Source organism: Falco punctatus, assembly GCF_963210335.1.
Source record: "Falco punctatus genome assembly, chromosome: 2".
Taxonomy (NCBI): Eukaryota; Metazoa; Chordata; class Aves; order Falconiformes; family Falconidae; genus Falco; species Falco punctatus.
The window spans coordinates 118,926,457-118,949,281 of NC_137581.1; the positions used below are offsets into that span (position 1 = coordinate 118,926,457).

Genomic DNA, 22,825 nt, shown 5'->3' on the forward strand with positions numbered 1-22,825 from the left:
GTTTTGGAGGCTTGGTTGCAAAACCATTTCATTGTCATCGGTTAAGCTTACTCCTGTCAGGCTACGACACTGCCTGCTGGTGTGTCCTACAGGACTCATACAGAAGAGCTGGTATGAAACCAGAGTGAATTGGGAGCCTTCAAGCCTTCAGTAACTTCTGTGACTCCTCAGGGTACGGGAGGCTGCCTGGCAAGCAGGTAGCTGATTATTCTCCAGAACCTTTTTCCTGTATCAAGCTGTGATGCTCTGCAATACTTTAGTGTTTGGTTTCAATTTTGAACTAAGTGCAATGAAATGGTATTTTTCTAAAAAAATGAAAAGCATCAGTCTCAGGATTGTACGAAGAAGAAAGTGTTCTATTTTTAAGGACATATCCCATAATATCTGATGAGGCTTGCAGGTTTCTTATACTTGCTTCCTTAGAGGTGGAGTCTAGGGACTGGGAAACTGTAGTGTTTACAACCTTTAGCTCCCCCTATCCCCCCTGCCCCAGTCTCAGTTTTCACTGCTCTCAACCAACGGGAGCCCATTTTGCAGAAATCAACCCACCATCGCCATAAAGAAAATAAAAATTTTCTCTATGTCTCCTGGCAACCACAGCTCTTCACAGCATCTCCCAAGCTCTGACCATTACAGCTCCAGTCTGCAAAATGCCACTTAGTACTTTCAGTGCGTTGTTGTGCTGCTGGGACCCCGCGGCAGCAGTGGTCTCCTTGCCTTGCGGAGGTGATGCTCACCGCCCCCCCCCCCCCGGCCTCCCTTCGCTCCTGTGCCTCCACACTGAAGGCTAAAGACAAAGCGTTCACTCAGGCACTGCAAGGAACGCAGCAGAGCTGATCAGCAACAGCCTCCCAAGTTTCAGACTGCAGAGCGGCTGCTCCAACCATTTTTAGAAACTTAAGATGTTCTCAGAATTTTTTTGAAAAACAATTTAACCCACTTCTGCATTTTATTTTATCACCTTCTGTGAAATACTGTGAAATATCAAAAAGGCAGGCACGGGGTGGGGCAGAAGACAGAAGTGGTTAATCCACCAAGCAGAAAGATGAAGGAGGAGCAGAGCGACCAAAGAGGAGCAGAGCGATGTGCCGAAGCAGACAGGCTCCCACGTGCCAGCGCCAGCCATGCCAGCAGCACGCAGACAGCCCTCCCGGCCCCTCCAGTGCGCAGCATCTGCGGTTCGGAGTTACAGTGGCACGGCACAGATGTCCGCCCAACCAGCTTGCAAACCTAAGTCACCTCGAGGTGATAATGAACATGGTTTATTTGGGATGCTCCAAATCAGGTCCTGAACTGCTATCTGAAAACTTAAGCTGGATCACTCACATTTTACTTATCCAATTACCATCAGACGTTATAAAGATCTCCAAAACTAGGGAAAAAAATTATAAATCAATAGCACTAATGCTCTACAAGAGCTAGAGACGAGGAGGATGTGCTTAACACATCTGCCATGTTTTTCTCTGTTTGAATCAGAACCTTTAACATTCATTTTGTATAATAAATTAGGCTTGTAGGAATTCATCTGAGCAATCCCTGAGAGATCACGGAAACCTGTCCAACACGCAGGTGTCACACTGCCAGATCTAGCGCCACGTTTTCTGCCAGCTTCAGTAAAAACCCTGTGCCCCTGTGGACAAGCACCTGTCCTGCCCCCAGATCAGAGTGTCACAAGCCCCACAGGCACGTCACCATTTTTAATGCTCACTCCCCCACGTCAGCCTGCACTCAGCAGCAGCCCCACTCCAGAACCGCACCACTCAAAGCGTGCTGCTGTCCTGCCAGAGGACACCTGGAAAGAAAACTCCTGTCCCTGACTTCAATATTAACAGCCTTTCTGCCACCCCAGGGCTGCAGTACTCAAGCGCCTGGTCACAGTTAGGTGTAATCGCCCTTGCACACGCAAACTGCTGCTGCCAGGGGCTGCCCGTAGGGCAAGGCAGCTTTCCTCCACTCCTCTAAGTTCCTGTAAAGTCAGACAGTAGCACTACTATCCATGGAGCAAAGCATGAAACACTTTCATGTCAGTGCTTCCAATCTCTGTCTTTTTTTTTTTTTTTTTTTCCCCTGACAGGGATTAACCTCACCAGCAAGAATACACGGCTGGATGCCACCAGATGGGATCCAGAGAACCATTTTCCTCCTTGAAATAGGATGTGATTTTGAAAAAACACAACCCAACAAAAATGTGTATGAGTAAGGTACTAGCATCCTCCCTTATCTACCTGGAATACAGCATGTACCTTCATCTTTCATTCATCAAAAAGAATAGTATTTGCGCACCAAGCCTCAAAGGTTTTTGAGTGATTCATCCCCATCAAAGAGCAGAACTCTACAAGGTTATATATAAAACTCATAGAGAATTTCTAGGACTTTTGGGAAACCTGACCTAGTACCCTTGATTACTGCTGACAGCTGCCAATTTCAGAACTTAATCCGCTGCTTCAACTTCCAACTATTCATACAGACTCCTGATGACCCTGAAGTCTGCTTTTCCCTCCTGTCTTGGTCCCCGATTCAGCAATGCACTGTCCTTATAACCGAAGCCTTACTTCTTGAATCCTGGTGTCCAGCTCTTCATTAAGAATGCCATCACCTCCTTGTCTTTCTTATTGACCTGAGCATTGCTTTTATTATCATTGTAAGGCTAATTTTTCTAAAAAGCAACATAACTTTCTGCACCATCTCCAAGGAACTATGCACATTAACAAGTGTATAAACAAAGGCCAGGTCCCTGGGGCCACTGCCACTGCCTCATTCTCCTGCTATGCCATTATTTACTAACTTACGCTTCTGAAACACCAGATTTGATACTAGAGCAAGCCTTAAACAATTCATACTTTTTTTGGGGAAAAGATACACACACCTTCCCATTGTGAACACTAATGGGTGGAACTTTACCTCTGCCAACTGGAAGAGTGCCGACTTCCCACAGTGCTTTACTGGCTCAGGACTTGACAACTGGGAAGTATTGGAGGAGATCTAGGTTTTAATAGAGGAGAAAACATTTGTGGCATACAGGAAAGACAGAAAGGAAGAGAGAAAAAGAATGAGAAAGAATGAAGGTGTTAGTTAAATCTATTACTTTTACATCTTTCTGGCAGAAGACCCTATTTCAGATAGGCAATCCCATCCAAGAAACGCTTAACAGGCATTTAGAAGTCAGCGGGATGCAAGCAAATGTAGAATTTCATCCTTAGGTTAGTCTCATGGATTCTCTTCTATGTTTGTGTTGTCCACAGCTAGTATTCTGTCATGCCGTGTGTTTTGTGCGTGTTTTATGTAATAAGTGACCATGACTTACCTGTTGCTTAAAAACATAAACTGTGGTGACCAAGGTTAAATAAAATTCTCCCTGAAAGCCTGGGCAGTATTTCACATTTGGTTAGATATTGAAAAGGACCATTTGTTCTCATAGGCACTGCTTGTTTTGCTTTCTTTAGTTAGAAAAAAGTAGTAAGAACTTATGTCTGGAGATCAAATCTAGTCTTCTAAATCTAGCCTAGATGTTGGTGTGCCAGCACCAGCGCTGAGTAACTAACTACCACCGCACTTCAGGGAATTGCTTTTACAGCCAAATTTTTCCTGACCTCCTTCCAAGCGCAGCGTGAGTTCACCAACACAAGAATTAATCATTATTTTTCATATTTGATCTTTTTTGGCAACGTGTTACATGGCAGTATTTGACCTGGAAGCCTTGAAAAACCCTAAGATTAGGGGCAAGACCACCAGTGTTTCCATGACACCTGCCTCACTGCAAAAATCAAGCTTATGACCGTGATTTCCAAATGCAAAAATCATCAGCTTAGCCCTTCTCTTTATGTTTAATGTCTTTCCTTTTGAACTAGATTATTGGAAGAGTTTACTTTTCATTTTTTGATGAGATCCATTACACCACCACACCCCCAACACAATCCAGGACATCGATTTTACTGCAAGGTATTTAAAGTGAGTAATACTTGAATGTGCATTAATAATTTTTAATATCGAACTAAACTAATTCAAAATCCCAGTTTTGCCTTAAGACAATTCAGTGAACCTGCTCAGGATCCCACTGGAGTAAACGATCTTGTACACTGCACTTTGCAGGAAGAGGCTCTCAAATTTTTGTCTTTCTACTGTAATAAATTCTCAGCTCTTAATGATTTTTTTCAGTGCAATATAAATGGCAGAAAAGGGACAGAAAACCACCCACATACTGAAATATAACCTGAGAACATGCAGGCTTATCCTGCCTCCTCACGCACAATGTGAGGAAAGAGTAAAGAATTTCCTTTCGACAATGGGTGCTCCTAACAAAAGGCGAGAACCTTGTAGTACTAAGAGGAGGAGAGGAAGCCAACATCTCACTTCAACAACAGAGTTCTTTTCATTGTCAAGAAAACAAGCTGCAAGAGACATAAACGTAGAACTCATTCTGCCAAAGTTGCTGGCCAAACTTCAGAAGAGGATGGCTGATCCATCAGCGAGATAAAGATCTCAATCCCCGTCTTAACACAATCTTCTAGTTTTAATTAGAATAATCAGAACCTGCAGTACTACAACCACAAATAGCCCCGTCTTACATACAGGTTTAACTCGGGGATCGTCAGGATCAAATTACTATCTTTTATTACAATGCAGGCCAGCATTTTAGCTACTATACTACATTCTAGTTTGCATAAGAAACATGTGCCATGGTACTTTTTCATTTCCCTCCTAGAATAAGTATTTCACATCAACACAGACATTTAATAATTTCAGTATATAGGCAAACAGCAAATATATTTGTCTATTTTCCATAACGGCCTTACCTGGGAAGGTTACAGCTTTACTTAAGGGAAAGCTGGAAGAGAAGATACTGCCTAGCTCTCACACAGCCAACTTTAAGGCATTTTGACTAAAAGTTTCAGATCCAAACCTTCTGCCCAGCACAGAAATGAACAGAAAGGATTGCACACAAGCCTGCTCAAAGTGAGTAAGTGAGAATGGGGCAGGAACAGGCATGCGTTTTTTCTTAAAGGACAGTAACCTGCTGGACTGGCAAAGAAAATTCCACCTTGCTGCATGCAGCCTGTGGTCGTTTTGGATTACATCACCTAGAGACAAGCTAGGTGGAAAAGCAGCTGGAAGTGAAGAGTCTGGGGGAAGGGGGTTGGCTTCATTTGGTTTTTAAGATGGTTAAACTAGCAGTTTCATGGCTTCCACTCTGCAGAATAATTTTCTTTGTTTAATAACAGATCAAAGTTTAGCTAACTAAATTTAACAGGTACTCTTGTTTCTTCTCAACGAAGCGTCCCCACCATCTGTTTGCCATTGCCAGACACATATCCAGTCAGACCAGGAGAGCTGGGGTCCCACCTGCTCTGCATCCCTCACACAGCACGGAGGGCGGACGCGGCACGGAGGGTGGCAGCACCCAGCCCATGCGAGCAGCCAGCCTGCACGCAGCCACCGTGCCAAGGAACACGGCCCGTGCTCAAAAATCACGGGCCTGTACAACAGCTCTCCATTGGAATGGAGAGGACAAACGTAGGACCAAGCAGGATCAGAGCAGAACGAGAAAGCCAAGAGCGTAACTGGGCCACACTCCAAATTTCAAAAAACTCCTACAAGGATGTCACATCGTCTTCCTGGCTGTGCACCCACAGGACCCCGCCAAGCCTCACCTGGGGTTTCCAGCAGCTCTTGCGGCAAGCCACGGGGCACACCTCACTAGCCATAGCCTCATCAGCTTTAATTGATGACAGACAACCAGCTGAAAGGCTAACTGAGGCTGTAAAGACATAAAGAATCCCTGGCTACCTTGACACAGAAGCAGCTGTTGATGAGCGACAGGGGGCTCGTTCCCCTGGGGTGAAGGTGTCCATTTGGAATGGCCGACCTGCTCGGTGGAATCGCCGCCTCTGTGAAGAGGCACTCCTCCTCGCCCTGCCGCAAGGGCGGCAAGGAGAAAGGGAACATACGAAAACCACCCAGCCAGACCCAAAACTGAGCTGGGACAGTTGTGCCAAAAGTCCCAGGCACATCAGACCACAGCATGCTCCGCATTTCTTCACAGGTCTGCTTGGCTGCTGGCTAAATAACTACCTTCTCTCCCTCTCTTTTCTTCTTTTGTAGCACCGTACGCTGCTGACGGCAGCCTACTGCAAATTGCTAACCATAATTTAGCTACTAAGCGCGGCAATGCGCTCAGACAGACGGGACCTAGTAAGAAGTGGCACAGTAAGGAACAGGATTTTTGCCAAACTTGACAAAGACACCCTGTGCAAATGAAAGCCCTTATATTGGAAAGGGAACAAGCAGCTTTAATAGCAGGGGGAGAAAGCTTACTTTCCCCTGGAACAGCCTAAATGAAATCAGGCTGTTGTCCTCAAAAAATGCCACTTTTCCACAGCTATAGGTAAAACGTGGTTAGTCACTGCCACTGAGGTCTCACCACAACAGTGTAACACAGGAGGAACAACAATGGCCAAAACAACCATGGCCAAGAAGGGTTGGTTTTTTTGGTTTTGGGTTTTGTGGGGGGTTTTTTGTTTGTTTGGTTTTTTGGTTTTTTTTTTTTTTTCTTTTCCAGACTTCTGTCCTTTATTTCCAGACACTGAAAAAAACCCAAAAAATACAGCCCCCTCCAGATCACTTACATATTTTAGTATTTTTTTTATCAGAAAAAGAGATTAACCCTGACTTTTAAACTGTCCTCAACAGTTTCTAATTAACTTTCTAAGCATCTCTTCTACCTACTATTTGATGATTCATACGCGCACGCTGATGTGCCAAATGAGCTGGCTCAGTGCAGTGGTACACACCCCAGTGCACGGTCACATCCGTATGGTAATTTTCATGTTTGTCACTTTGTTGTTTGCTCAGTTAGGAGAGGAAATGATTTTAGGTTCTTTGAAATTTTTAAAGTGTGGCTAAGTCAGGTTTTACATGACAATTTGAAAACGCTGTACTAAAGGCAATTTATACCCTGTCCAGCTCTGCAGATACATTTTAATGAAACAGAAATTTTAGGTAAGATGGCTAAGATTTTTCAGACTAAGTTAGCAGATTCACTCATGCAATAAATTCACAAGAAATCTTCTCCCAGCTTCTATCTCTTACTTGGTTTAAAAGGTTGGCTTCAGCACATGTCTTCATCCTGCTCAATTCCACAAATTTTCTCAAGAGAACTTTCCAAAGTAACTTATAACTTAGAAAAGGTGGAACATATGAAAACATCTTCATGTTTAGAGATAGCAGCTCTATTGTATCTTTTATAGGGGTGTTTCTAGTCAGGTGTTTTATGGCACCTGATTCAGTACATTGATTTTTCTTAATTGAGCCTCTTAAGAAATGTATCAAGGCCCATCATAGCCAAGCTAAAAACCACATACAACACAATTAGCTTAACAATTAACAGAAAGAATCGTGTTGTACGTAAAGCAGAGTAACAAACGGAGCATCTTTTCATCCGTCATGTTCCTCCACACTAACTCTGGCTCCAATCCCAGCCTTTTCAGACACATCCTGAAGATACCTGCAGCAGAACGGATTCTGCCGGCAGTACCAGGCTCCCCCAAATGGGCAAGAAGAGCATATGTGTGGAAAGTCAATTCACAGAGGCACATGAAACACACGGGGGAAAAAAAATTCTTAAAAGCAGTCTTTAAGAACTCCAAAACTTGAATACATGGAGGAAGGAGGATAGCTTACATACTTAAGGGTAATTTATAGCCTTTGTAAGCCACCACCTAACAATGCTGCTACATATCCCTGCTGTGACAAGCTTCCTTTGACCCGCAAGGTTCTTTTTCAGAGGATTCCTGCCTCCAGGGTAGCTGCCATTTAGCACTGCTGCAGCCCCTTCCACAGGCAGTGCACACTGTGTCACTTCAGAGTGTCTTCTATTTGCTGTTTTCCCAGATGTAAATTAAAAGGCCATTTGGAACATATGCCTGCAGTGGTCCTTTGGTATGGAAGGCCAGGTAATATTCACAAATGCAGTATTTTTTGTATACATTACAGCTGGTAGAACTGGCCAGCATCCCATCCAGTCACTGGTTACTCCCCCCATGACTTTAACACAATGCTGTCATGAAGATAAACATCTACTGACGGCATTCCCTGACAAGATAGGGTGCTTAGCCATTCAGTGACAACTCCTACCGCTTCCTTGCTTCCTCCCATCCTCCCCCACCATATTTCAGCCATTATACCTCAGCAAACTGAAATAACGCAGACTCCTCAGTTTGTTTTACATCTCCCGGGACTCCAGGTCGTGATGTACTTGAAGAGATCTGTCAGGAAAAGAGTTATGTTTGTATTACCTAACTCTTCAGTTGCAATATCAAACTTCAACGTGCTATGTTTCTGATCCATCACACAGAAACATTCCTGGTACCTCAGAGCATGCAAATGAGTGGCAGCACACCTGTACAAAGAATAGTATCTGCTTTCCAGGAGACACAATGAATGGGCGATCTGTGAAATGGTGATCTTGAATTATTTTTCACAAGGAAAATCTTTCCTAGGATCAATAAAACAGGCTAAGACTTTTTTGAAGGGCTTTTATTTGCCTGCTGACATGTCAAAACAGGGTTAGCAACAAAACTTCATACTATATTGTATTTCACAGTTCAGCGAAAGACCTGAGGCTGCAGAATAGTGGTGCTGATAGAGCACAAATTGCTGCTCGGCATGGAAGGTAAGTGTGGGCAGGGACAAAATGCGTGAAGGTACTTTGAGGTACCAGATCCATCCCTGATACAAAGGTATGTGCATTTTATACTGTTTAACTTGGTCAATTATTTTTGTTGCAGATAAGACCTTGGTACAAGTAGCACTTATTTTGCCACGGACACACATACCTATGGTGCGCTGGTTAGGTGCAGCCTCACTACAGGCTGTTTAACATCCTTGGAAAGTAAGACTAGCTAATACGCATTTCTAAGTACTGATCACTGGTGTTCCAATGTTTCAGCGGTGCAGATGAGCTTATTTCCTGGCACCTGCTGAAGTTCCTCCATGGGTAAGGAAAAGCCAGCGGTCACCACCCCTTAGCAAATTGTATCCTGCAGCACACAATTCCTGCCCACCCCATGGCTCTGGCACTATCCTGCTTGGGCACTGTAAAATGAACCGAAACAATTAAGTGAGCAGGTATTTGCCTTACTCTTTAAAAGATTTAACACTGAAATTCAAGAAACAGACAGTTATCAAGAAGTAGTACACAAAGTGTGACATTGCTTAGCTGACAGTGTAAGTATACAGAAGCATCTCAGAAATACTGGAAAATTAATGTTGAATTATTACCATAGAAGTATTGTAAGTGACACTGGAATTAACAAATTTTACAAGCTTCTAAGTATTGCCTTTCATTGCTGGTACACCAGGCATTTCCTCTTTCTAATAAGAAACCCCAGCAGTGCTTTAGCTTATTTCTAAAACATTTTGAAAGCCTTGAGTTCCAGCTTAAGATCTGAGCTCTTGTGGGCCGATGGTAAAACAAACAAACAAAACCCAACCAACCAAATAAGAATAATTAAAAATCACATTTTCCTGTGTGCCAGGACTGCAACGTATCTGCTCAAGTGAGGATGTTTAAGGAAGCATATGAAGGTGCACACAGCAATGAATACTGAAGATACAGGAGTCAGATTCACAGCTGGTATGAAAAAAGGTAATAATAAAAAGAAGCTCCTGCTATGACAAAATTTCCTTCCATATGCCCTTACTCAAACACCACCCAGTGTCCTGTAAAATGAATATTTATACAGCTAAATATTTATATGTCACTTGATTATGACCACTTCAGAAGCTGGAAAGGTACCAACAAGAAAGTGATGCTTGCAGAGGATCAGGATTCCTTGCAACCTCCTTTTTGTCATGTTATTTATGTCAATTACATCCATTAAAACATGAATGAAGTAGTGTATACTTTAAAAAACAAACCCATCACAGTTGCACTTCTAGCAATAACTGGAAATATGTTAACAAAAATACCGTACATTGCAAAGCTAAAGCATAATTGCATACAGAGATTTGGTAGTTAACAGAATAGAAGAAAATTTTGGAAACTCCAGAACTACAGTTAATTTTTGATGGAGTCAATGACTAAAGCAGCCACAACAGATAAAGGACACAACAGAACATCTAAATACACATGTTAAAACTTTAGTTAATAAGATTATAGTTTAAAACTAAGTGCAGGAATGACACATCTCGAAATTACTGCTTAAACCACAGCTGCATTATTGCCCTAGGGTTCCCACCATGCTCCTAAACACACTCCCTGCACCGAGTCTCACCTACCTACTTGATAAATGACCCAGTACCATAAACCCTAAAAGAAGGAATAACTAAAAGCACGAACTTCAGTTAACGATTTTTTTGATTTCTCTTTCAGCTGAACATCAGATGTTTCTGAAAAGGCAACACTGGGGAAGACAACCCCTTTTAAAGAAACTCACCTCTGCAAACTGAAACAATGATGACTTCTGACAGGGTTCTGTAGAATTAGCTGCATCAGACTGGCAAGTACCCGAGGAAACCTGAAATGAGAAGTGTGCAGAGTAAGACCTCAGAGGTGCTTCTTTCAAACTAGGAACAACAGTGAGCAAAATGAAATACCAGGCAGCAGTAACAAGCAACAAGAGATGATGGGCAATCTAACATTTCACAGTCCTGGACAGGTTAAATCAAATTTATACATGAAGACACAGTTTAGCACCCATTTTAATGCATTTGAAAATTGCCTAAGTAGAAAGACCACAAAAAAATCAACGGTTTTATTTTTCTTTTGATATTCCTAACTTTGCAAAATAGTTTTATGCAACAGAATACCAAGCTGATGATACTGGGCTACACACATAACTGCCTCGTATTGGTGATGCTATCAACACTGCCGTATCTGTAATTTGCACTACCACTCTGAATAAGAAAATTACTTGGAAGCTAAAAAAAAAAATTTCTGAAGACACTGAGGGTTGCTAAGTGACAGAAATACCTATTAGAAAAATAATCCCCAGTCACCTAACAGCATGAAAGTAAGTAGTTAAGGGTACCACACGCCTAAAATTGCTCAAATAATGTACCTAAACATCCATTTAGAGGTGCTTATGAGAAGCAGTGCAAGAAAGAGTCAAAACTTCTGAAAACAAAATACAAAGAAATAACTGTTCCAAAACAACAGCCTTGTCTGAATTAACACAGAGCTTAGCTGTACTGTTATTAGCCAGAAATGTGTGAGTCAAGCACCATTCTGTAAAGGAATTCTATCAAATATGATACAACCAGTAAATGTCACATTTGAGTGTAAGAAAGGTTTGTATGTGTAACTCTTAGAAGCATGAGGTACTGTTAGTATCAAATAAGTTATGTAACATGGCTAATAGGAATTGGAAGAACGGAATGTGGCATTGTGGGATTTTAGGACAAGTAACACGATGGAATTTTTTTCCCTAACTATTTTTAATTTTTCACGAAACTTCAGGTTCTTTAAAACATTTCGCTGCAGATATGTTCTTCCCTTATTTACTACCACAACAAGCCTGTCAATAGCATTTATCAGTCAACACACACATGAGATTTAGTTAGCAACTGCATCTGTTGCTGGTAAGCACAAAGCACCGCAGAATAAGCAGGTTCTACAGCACATGCTGGTTGTACTGCTGCTCCTGCTGCTGTTGGTCTGGGATGCTTAAGCGCCGCAACAGCACCGGCGGCATTTTGTTTCAGGAATCTGCTCCCCCTGCTCCCCTGAAAACACTAAATCCAAGTGTAGCAACCCACAGGCCAAGGGGAATCATAGCACATGGCAATTTGCTTACGTATACAGTCGAACTCATCTCTCCCCTGCAATAAAATCAAGCAGTAACAGTGCCTCCTATGATCTATGCTTCCATTATATTTATTAAACACTGAGCAGGATGTTTTATTAGTGTACTATGGGAGTATACCAACCCAAAGGGTTACAAAGAACGTATTTTTAATGCCAGGTTTTTGCTTTTTCAGTGGGCTGCGTAACTGTTTTCACTGATGGAATGTTTATTGCTGCTTTTCTCACGTTTCTGTATGATCCGTTTAAGATGTCTGTGCCTCAGCTGTGGTGTGGATTGTACCAGGGATGCATACCAAGCTTGCTGCTCTTGTGTGACCTGTCTCTGTAGGTCTGAGCCTCTGCACTGCTGTGAAATATATAAGGATGCTGCTTGCATTCCTGAGCACTCATTTGGTTATTTCAGGCCACTTCACCGGTGGATTTCTCCCAGGAATAACCAAATTTGGGATTTGGTTCCCCATATAACTTAAATTTTCTGTAGCTTGACCAGCTGCCTTACGTAGCTTAGTTTGCGGTGTCTGTTGAAGCAGTATGTTCGCAGGTGAAGCACCGTACGAAAGGACACAGCTTTGCTTAGGAGAAGCGACGTGACTGTACAAGGTGGGTGAAGCCACTCTGCTCACTGGGGTGGCCACACGCTGGAGCTGGCATGGCACAAACCAGCTCGGAGCCACTGACCCACGCCACCCCAAGAGCACTGTGCCGGAGCGAAGCAGCCCACCTGAGAGGGGCTATCACAGCTCAGCCCCCGCACCCCAAGTGCTGTGCACGGTACTGGCTCCCCTGGCAGGCGCAGAGACGGGCAATGAGGCTTCTCGCTGCTGGGGGTTGGGCACAGCTTCTTCACCTGGAGGTGCAGGAACCACAAGCCGTGGACGGTGTGAAGCCCAGTCTCCTACAGCTGTGCGTGTAAAGGATAGATTACTAGTGCCCAGTAACTCAGAGGCGATTTTGTGGTTGGAACAACTATACTTTTCCCATTGTTTTCCATTATCTTTAAAAAGTTCATGTTGTTGCCTTTGCTTGACAGAAGCACTGACCTGAGCTTGTTTCTTCTACTCAGCTGCTCCACACACACTCCCAGCTGTGGGAAATTTACGGTCTCCAGGACTTCTAACCTCTGCTGGGCTGAACCTGATCAAAGCACTAAAACAATGACCGGAGGGAATGGATGCACATAGAGCCATTCCATAGGTCTCACTTCCTGCCGTAACAACACATCCTCAACATCTCGGTTCTTCTCCTCTTTCCTCCCCCCAGCCTACCCCCAGCTGCACCCACAGATTTTTCACTTCTGGTTTACACCCCGGGCAACACTACCCTGCGCAGAGCCAGCATCGCACGCAAGACAACCTTTTGTTCTCGAAGAGAAGGAAACCGCCCGGACAAGGGCTCCGTCGCCTCCCTTCCCTGCAGGTTGCCGTAACCTGCTGGGAGCGGGGCAGGCGGGGGCAGGCGGGGGCAGGCGCTGGGCAGCCGCAGCACTCTCCGTACGGAGCGATGCCGATGCCAGGCTCCGGTGCCCCACTGGCACATCGGGCAGCGCTAACGGGGGGACAGTGGTAAAAAGCCACGTTTTGGACTACATGACACATTCTGGCGTTTCTGGGCAGCAAACCACAGAGAGGCCACTAGGTGCTGCTGTAAGGCAAGCAAAGGGCCTGACGGGCGAGTCGGGGAGACGCATGGGGAGGCGAGCGGGCAAGCAAGGAGCGCTGCCCGCCCGCTTCATCAGCCCTTCTCTGTGGGAGTCAGGCTCTGCCCAGCACAGCCACAGCAGCTGGGCCAGACCCGTCCGGCGTTTCTGCTCAGGTGTGCAAGAAAATACGCTCATATACACACTGCAGCCTTGTGTAAGTGCTGGAAGGACCCCAGAGCCAGGCGGAAACTCGCTGCATATCCAAGTCCTTAGTTTACTGCCAATAAGGTCTGTAGCATCACTCACCTATCTGCTCAGTACCACCAGCCGCTGCCTGGAAATCAACCACGTAGTCACAGTCGTAAGAAAAACAACTCTAGTCTATTGAAAAAAAATGACAAAATAGGAACAAGACCGGCAACATAGAGAGATGGCAACTGAAGCCTCAAGGCAATTTTGTAAATATTGCTGCTGTCTCTCTTCCCATCCTCCTGCTGGCAGGTCACTTTGTCACCTGATGTCTGGGCTTCTGACAACTTGAAGGTTAAACAGCTGACTTGAGAAGTCCCTATATATCAATTTAACATGCACCTGACAGTAGATCAGCAGGCGCTGAATACGTTGACATGGGATCAGCAGACCTCTAAGTATAATTTCCCTCATCTTCTTCCAAGTTTTGAGCAAACTGTGCTAGTGCTGCCCTCCTTCCTATGCACCACTTTTAAGATAAAGAGTATTTAAGACCTATGCTTACAAGGCCACAACCATACATGTGCACAAGCAGTCAAACTGCATGTTGACGTCTGGCAGTCCCCCAGTTTAAGAACCGTATATATGCACATGCATCTTACATGTACACACACATGTTTTAATGATAATGAGGACTACAGGATATCAATTAGGGCATTCTTTAAAAAAGTGACGCTGCATGTGTCCTTTTTTAATAGAAATGCCAGGGGTTTAGAGATACAACATGTATTTATATACTTAAAATGCATATAAAAAGAATACCTATGTTTTCCATAGATAAGCAACTTCTGAACCTCTTCACTGACAATACCTCGGTGGTCACCTTAGTACCTCCAACTTCTCCCCACGTCAATACCAGCCCTAACACAACAGAACTAACACCCCTCCACTGAAGAGGAAAGCAGCTTACCTGTTCTGCAATTAATTCTTGAGCTTCTTACTGAACCCGTCACACCACCTCCTAGCACATTTTGCTAACCTCCCAAACGCTGGTTTGCATGTGTGACACTGTTTTCACACATCAGGATGGAAATCTAACCATAGGTTGTGCCACAGCCACACAAAGATGAACATCTTAGGTCTCCTCCGTCCGCACACCCGAGGATGGGAAGCCAGAAGTGTTCAGTTACCCAGCTCTAAACTTTAGGATCTTTACTGCATTTGGGGAAACATAAACCTAAGAAATACTTGCTCTGTACCGAATCCCCACTGAAATACTGAGTCAAAGGAAGCAAAGGAAAATGGAAGACACACCAGGGCTGCCACACAAAGAAACAGAGGAAGTTTCCCCATACACAGAAACACAGCTGGAGACTTGGTGCCTGCTGATGCACAGTTAGGAAGACTGAGCTCCATCTATTGGAGTCCCTTTCAGAATACCAAGCACCCAGATTGTTCTGCAGGATTTATTTTACATGGGGGACCCTCTGCAAGAATACAAGATGTGCAGTTTTGTTCCCTAGGGAAGTGCTCTGACACTTACCCATTTCTCAGATAGCAAAGGACAGTTAATATACAGTAACCCAATAGTAAGTATGGGCTAATTTCTGGCCCATCATGGTTCTAACAACAGCCAACAATTCCCTCAACTAGTTTTGTTCAGTCTGTATTTATAACAATTATTTGCTCTACATTTTGGGAGAAAGCAGATTACACAGCTTACTTCTTTGAAACAGGTGGCCAGGTTTCAACAGAAGACTGCAGGCCCCAAAGAGTGCAGCAAAGTATGGCTTATACCTAAAGTAAATATTGTATCACAAGCCATAATAAGTGCTCCTATCAGAAGAAATGGGGTTTATGTAGGTGCTTTTGCTCAAAAAAAGAAAGTCCCGATTAAAAAAAAAACATTAATATACTAAAACAATCAGACAACATCCATTTTGATTTGTCTCTAAATCCGCATGTGGAGTTTATTCCTTTGCTGCCACCTGGAATTGTGACACTTCCCATGTAAAATCAAGAAAGGTCAACTCACAAAACCACAGCGAAGACCCTTCTTAATGGAACGGAGTATCTGTGACTACAATTATCTTCCCTCTCATTTCAACGTAGTACATAATAAACAGAGTTTTTAAACTCCAAGCCAAAGTTTCAAAGTTTGAAAACTACGGGACATTCTCATTTTGGCATGAAATAACCAGATTCTTTTCTCTTCTCTGCCAACCTTACCCTAGTGCTCCTTATTTTTCACGCTGCAGCACAGAAAGCCAGCACCCACATCTGCACAAAGATTCCTCCTGCTCAGACTGCTGCGCAACACATCGAGGAGCCTTGGCTCAGTCTTAGCAGTGCAGCAGCAATCCATCTCAAATGTACTACACGTCTTGCTTTTGGGGGTATCGCATATACAGATAGTTAATTATTGCTTTTCCTCTCAATTGCCACCAAAAAAAAAGAAACCCTCCTCACTTCCACTGTTCTTTCCACGCTAGAGATTTATGGCAGCAACCACCTATTCTACCCAACATGTAAGTCACCTTTTGAACAATATTCGAAGATGGCCCCCAAAAAGATTATAAATAATAATAATCAGTTTAAGGAAAGACCAGAGGTCTCTGGACTACTAGAGATATGCAGGATAAACCCCTTCATAAAAACAAAACGTTTGTGATGGCAACTGAACTACAAACTTGTTTTTAGACATAAAGATTTAGTCAACAGGAGTAGACTGCAATACTCTGCTTACCTGTCAGCACTTGCATGGTTTCAGAATGCATATATGATGACACTGACTGTGTATGGAAATTATTAGGTATTTATTTTGCTATTAGTGCCAAGGCCACAGTTGTGTGAGGCATTGTACAAGCATCTGAAACCTTCCCTGAAGGAGCTTGCAAGCCACCTTTTTGTTAACACAGTTGCTATATTTCAACCCTTCTACCTGTGACAATCTCCTCTCCAAGGGCTCTGTCTGGTCAAATATTCAGTCAGCGGAGTCAATATTGAACGGATATTAAAAACTGGGCCCAACGTGTACAGTCATGGTTGGAATACAAGACCCGTATCGCAGGACTCACACCTCCGCCCTGCCTGAGGTGACCTGAGATGCATCTTAAATTTCATTTCCCACTGGTCAACTGTTCTTCCTTCCCAGCTCCCTTTAAACAGAGGGCTTGCAGTAAGGCAGAGAGGAGGGTTCCTTACCTCCTGCGCCGTCAGGGCGTGCTCCCCTGCCAGAAGCAGCATGCTCAGCCCTCCCATTTGCGTAGGATCTGTTAAAAGAGTAAAACCAAGGCTTAAGTTCACTCATTTCCTTGTTTAAAGAACCCACCATTCGCAGCGTTAAACCCCCAGAAGACTACTTGTCACAGACACTCGAAGCAAGCTGCCGTAAAAGGCAGTTCAAGAGAATCACAAATAACCATTTCTGTACCCTCTGGGAGAGGCTTTCAAAGCTGTTTGAAGGATTTAATTGGATTTGTGTGCTTAACACCCCATTGCGTGGATTTACAATTTTACTGCCAAAGGTTTTATGTACTACAGAGATGGATATCTTTAAAACAGCAACTATAATGATCTCATACATAAATATACACAAAGATGCTCTAATATCGCACACGTTTATAACTCAGTGGATGCTCTGACCGAGGGAGTGGTTCCCTTCCTTAGCCACTGAACAAGTAAAAGGATTGAACAAAATGACATGATCAAGCTCTGAAGCAAAAATCTCTATTTTCATCTAGCTGTAATTTAGGACTGCATTTAGTGGTGAAAAGTGCCAGCCTGACAGCTCTGAAGCTTGAAGCGCTTGATCCGGTGTGCCAGAACCACGCAGGCACTGGCCAGGCAATGCTTGCCTGCCTGCTTGTTGCCCTGCCAAGACAATACATAATTGAGCAAAGTAAAATGGAGATAGAAATGTGCTTTCTCCAAGTATTTGATGCTGACAGCTTCTGGCCTCCAGCCTTCCTACACCTCAGAAGCTCAGAAAATGACAACGCGAAGTGAAAGCCACGGATGCTGGCGCTGCATTACTCATGGAGTGGCTTTTCCGCTCAGAACAGTGGCTGCTCTTCATCATTATGAAGACTAATTGTCTGACTTTGGTGGGGGGGTTGCCTTGGAAGCAACGCAGGAGCCCAGTTTAAGCCCAAGTGTCACATCGAGAGGGAGCCAGCCTGTGGACCAAATGTCCCACACAACAGCCACAACGGGAGAGAAAGAGACATCAGCTTCAGTAATGACGAGACACCAAAGGCAAGTAACCTTCCTCAGGTTTCACTAAACACGTGCTCACTTTTTCCAATCTCCTTTCACTAAACTACACAAAAACTCTCTCTACAACAACGAATTACATGTGCCTGGCTCCACTCCCTGGAATGGGAGGCCAACCGACACAATGACCCTTGGCCACGTGGTTGCATTTTGTTATGCAAAATTTAGATGCAAAACAGCTGCAACCAAAACACAAACACCCACTGGGAAATCCCCTGGCCCATTCCTGGTCAGGAGTGGTGCTGAGGAATTTGTTAAGCTTTTCCGCTGACATGGGCCAAACCTGCACCTATACCTGGAAACCTCTGAATGACTTAGTGCTACAGATGATCAAGGTACAGTCCATGGGAATACTCAGTGGTGCTGTTTAAATTAGTACCGCAGATGCTGCCAAAAGTTCTCCCTCAGACAGATCCGCACCGCCACTCACAGGGTAAGCTTTTTCAATACTCTCTTAAAACAGCAATAAATAGAAGTGGAGGAAAACAATGTGAATAAACCATTCTCATCTACTATCTCAAGGGTAGAAGAGTGTCTCGTTATTGTTAAGAACACAACCTAAACAGCATCTGGCTTCGAACCCAATGTTCAACTGGAATTACCTTTTTCCATTACCATAACCAACACCTAGAAGGTGTGTGGTTTGGGGTTTTTAAATTATTTTTTATTTTAATTTTCTTTTACTTTTAAATAAGAATGAACAAAAGATATTAAGTTCCTCCAAAGAGACGAGGCACTATCAGAAGTGTAGGACCTAGGAACAAGAAGTGGTTGAAGAAATGGAGACAGAAAACAGGAGGGGCCAGCAAGCGCCTAAGCACAATTCGTAAGTGAAGTGATCCTGTCAGCACAGCACTTTTTGCCATCAAAATACTTGATCAGAAACCACTCAGTCCTTCAAAAAAGTGGACGTGAGAGCAATTAAGAAGTGACAAGTGAACACGTACCTTGAAAGATAATGCCTGAACAGGCGGTTAATGTGGAGGAAGGAGAGACGGGAAGAGATCTCCAGGCCCATCATAAACTTTCTGAGCTCCATATGAAGCAGTAAGGGCTTGGTTCGTTGCTTTCTACTTACTTTATTCCCACTGGAGGGTTGTTGCAGAATGCAAATCTTCTAAGCATTAAAAGCTTTCTTCCAGTTTTCAGACTAAATTTACTCTGGCCAGGCGGCACCGTATTTTCTGATGCCTGCACCTTTACGATTCAGTAACTGCTTTCCCTGAATGGTATTTCCCCCTTCTGTGTTCACAGCCGTTGCCCCGCTTGCTTCCCTAGCCTGAGCAAATCAAGATACCCTGATGCCATCCGGCGCGCCCATCTCCCACGGTCCCAGCGATCCCTGAGGCTCTCTTCTTGTTATTCCAGGTGGCGTTCATCTCTCTCGTAGGTGAAGGACCAGCAGGGCAACCACGCCAGATGAGCGGTGCTCTGCGCAACGGCATTAACTCCACAGCTCCTGAAACCACTGTGCCTGACCCACTGCAGTACAGCACATCCCGCTGACGGCTCTTGTGCTTCACTTCAGTTACCTGGGGGTCTTCTTCCCTCTCCTCGGTTTTGGCCAACTGGAGAACACCCAGTTTACGGCTCTAAAATTCTTCCCCCTCTTCTAAATGTCTTCTTGGTGGTCTCAGCTTTCTGCCCTTCAGACAAGTAGCTTACCATAACAGGACAAGGACAGGACTGTTTTTTTCCTCAAAGTAAGCAAATACTTAAAACTGTTTATTTAAATATAAAAATTAAGAGGCAGGAAAAAAATGACAGCTAAGTGGAACAGGAAAGTTTAATTTAGTGCTTAAATAACTTGAATACTTATGCTGCAGCTGTAGCAGAAGGCTGGTGCTTAGATGTCTGATCATGATAAAACCAAAAATCCTTCCACTAAGGTTTCCAATTACAAAATAACTTCATCTAAGGGAAGACAAATGTACACATGCAGCCACTGCCATATGTTCTCAGCACAACAATGTTCCTCTTTGGCACTAAGAACCTACTGGTACGAAGAATTCGGAATTTTAAGTCCTATTTTAAAGCAATTTACAGTCGAATCAACAGAAGTGAGAAAACCGCACGCACGTTTGACTTACAGAATGGGAGGCGATTTGTGACTTTCTCAACAGCTTTAATACCGATGAAAATTAAAATTCTCTATTTGGGAACAACATACTTTGTTAGCATTGCTCTGGTTAGATGCTCAGCAGGCTGGCTGGCTCATCATCACAATTTTTCAGTCAGAGGAGAGAAAGAACTGAGGAAGAACTAAGCAGAAAAGCAGCCAGCAGGTACCAGTTCCAACTAACTTTTACCTAGGTGCAGAATGAAGCTTCTTTCCTGAAAGAATAAATTGCATCTCTACCAGGATATTGCCTAACTCTAGGAAGTGTCTTTTTTCCACCCTCTGCTTCACTAAAAAGCTTTGTGGCTCAGATGCTTTTCTTCTGATGCAGAAATGTGGAAGTACTGGGAATCTTGCACATCTGTACAGCAAAGCTGCTGCTCGCTTAGCTCTGCGGTGGGGAGGGCGGATGCTGCAACGGCCACGGTCACCTGCAGACAGCCGCTGCCTCTGCCCTGTGCCCCGCAGCAGCGCGCAGGTCTGCAGGTCAGGAGCCCAACACTGGTGCCACACCTCACCTTCTTGACATAATGACAGGTCAAGGCAAGACTTAAAAGCGGGGTGGTTACTGTTGGAACGCCAAAAATAAAGCAGAAATATGGGCTGTGTGGGACTTAAGAAAGGAAGATATTGCTCTCTATATATTACATTTTCCAAAATGAAACATAGTAAGTAAAAAGCAATCAAGACAGGATTAACAACCACCAAGTAAAACAGATTTCCTGGAATGGTTCTGCAATCATATAATCCCTGTCCTAAGGAAGCTATGTGCCTTGAAGATGCAAGGCAGTCAGTGGCATTTCAAAGGTGAAGTGTTTCTGAGGTGGTTCAGCTACATTTTAGTTCCTCGGCTAGTTCACAGCCTGGATTTTAAGAGGTTGCGCTAGAAGAGTCAGAGTTGATTTGAACTATCACATGATGTCAAAGAGAGTAGAACACACCAAAACATATTTAGCATGAACTGGTATATAGTTGACAAAACAGTAATCCATTTGGCACAGCAGACCTGTCATGATTGGGATGCTACTGACATCTCTGTCAGAAGCTGTCATCTTATGAGCGATTGTTATCTCAAGAAATAGCCAGTCTTCACTGGCATGAAGACTGGAGTGACACCCTATGAATTACTATGCTCATTGACTCACTCTGCAGTTAAAAAAAAATAATAAATTAAATCACATGTAGCACAAAAGGGCCTGTTTCATAAATGAATGGCTCTGCAGATAAACAATGGATTCGACTGGCTTCTAATTAATTCTTAAATTCTCTGTCCTCTGCTCTTGACAGGTGTTGAAGCAAGATCTCTCCCTACTCAAACTCTGCACTAGGGCAGCCCAGCAGGAGCAGGACGGGATGGCAGACAGGTAGAGCAAGACCTATTACTGCTTCTTTATGTGAAGTCAATAAACCTTTAAGGAGCACAGAAGCTACTCCTCTGATAGCAAAAGCTGAACAGGATGCAGAGGATTGCAGTTTTTAGAACTGTTCTCCCATACATCATAATTATGTAGCATGAAAAACTTTATTTTGATCACATTTCACAGTTCCTTCATAGCCAGAAGGAATTTCATTACAGGAAATTTCATACCACTACACTACTAGCAAAAAGGTGTACATGCCTTTTTATCCTTTTACACTTGTTCCGTAAAACCATTTTCCACTCTCCAGCTCATGATCTCTCTAAGCAGGAAAGTCCTGTCTGCCACAAACTTGTCATAAATCAGGTAGGGTATGACAAAGTTTCAAATACATCAGTATTTATAAAATCAGAAACTTTAAACCACAAAAAAAGAAGAAAAAAAAAAAAAAAGATGGTGGGGAAAAATAGTTTTCTACCTTGACTGTTAGGTTCTTAAGCTGCCGGTATTTAACATTAATGTCTCTCTATTTCGAGGTCATGATTGCAACAATTCTGCTGTTTGTGGATATCAGTAAGAGATTATCTGCCCTTCACCAGTTCAGGCACTCCACCTACACTTCTTCATGGATTTGATTTTTCTATTATTATTTTAGAAACGTTTAAAAGGTTAGAATTCTCTCCTCCAAGGTATAATGGGCAAAAAAGCGTATTTTAAGTGAAATATAAATTACGCTTCTCTTGATTTAAATAGAAAAAGTTAGCTTCACCAGTACCTTCATCCACAAGAATATTAACAATTCTAACTTCACAGACACCCAAAAATTTTGTTTGCATACAGCAAACTACTAAACCCAGTACAACGCTCAATGAAAGAGAGGAAGAATGCACACAATCAGCATTTTCCTTTTTGACTAGAAAATGAAAATCTCTAGCAGCAGATAAGCCGGAATTAAAAATCAATCAAATCCAGACCCCAAATGGGGTATAGGTTACGATGCCACACATCTGGACTCGACCCTTGAAAGCAGTCATGCACTAAGGAAAATTTTAGAAAGTTGTTATGCGAAGGTTTAACTAGAGTCTAGGCAACTTAATTTGGGACAGGAAGGGTATGTGCGCTACGGTACCATGTGCAGTAAAGGAAACTGGTATCACAGTTCAATTTCAACACCGCATCCTCAACTGAAATGGGGATGCTACATCTGGAGTACCATGGATGGAAACCTCACCTGCCATTGCAAAATTAAGCTGTGGCATCTCTTCGCTTTTTGCTGCTTTCCTCGGGCTTGGTAGATCTTTTGTGGAGTCTGATGCAAAGGCCCATAGCTTTTTCCGGTTTGTAACAGTTGAGGTCTGTGTTTTCACAGGTTTATTTGTCGTAGGGCACCACTTGTACCCTGGATTTGCCTTCATAAATGCATCTTTATACTAGAAAAGAAA

The 22,825-nt window shown here is 43.5% G+C and overlaps 1 protein-coding gene across 15 annotated transcripts in view; it reads right to left on the minus strand.

The window, feature by feature from the left end:
• BBX (BBX high mobility group box domain containing) overlaps window positions 1-22,825 on the minus strand; it is a 157,700-nt gene that overhangs the window by 46,792 nt on the left and 88,083 nt on the right. For 14 of the 15 annotated variants that reach the window (XM_080375463.1, XM_080375467.1, XM_080375459.1 and 11 more), the window contains 5 exons: window positions 22,615-22,813; window positions 16,836-16,903; window positions 10,434-10,514; window positions 8,181-8,261; window positions 2,902-2,982 (listed from right to left, as the gene is read on the minus strand). In XM_080375463.1, coding sequence (XP_080231589.1) covers window positions 2,902-2,982; window positions 8,181-8,261; window positions 10,434-10,514; window positions 16,836-16,903; window positions 22,615-22,813 — 510 coding nt within the window. The remainder of the gene's footprint in view (window positions 1-2,901; window positions 2,983-8,180; window positions 8,262-10,433; window positions 10,515-16,835; window positions 16,904-22,614; window positions 22,814-22,825) is intronic. The other variant, XM_080375465.1, reaches the window with a different exon arrangement.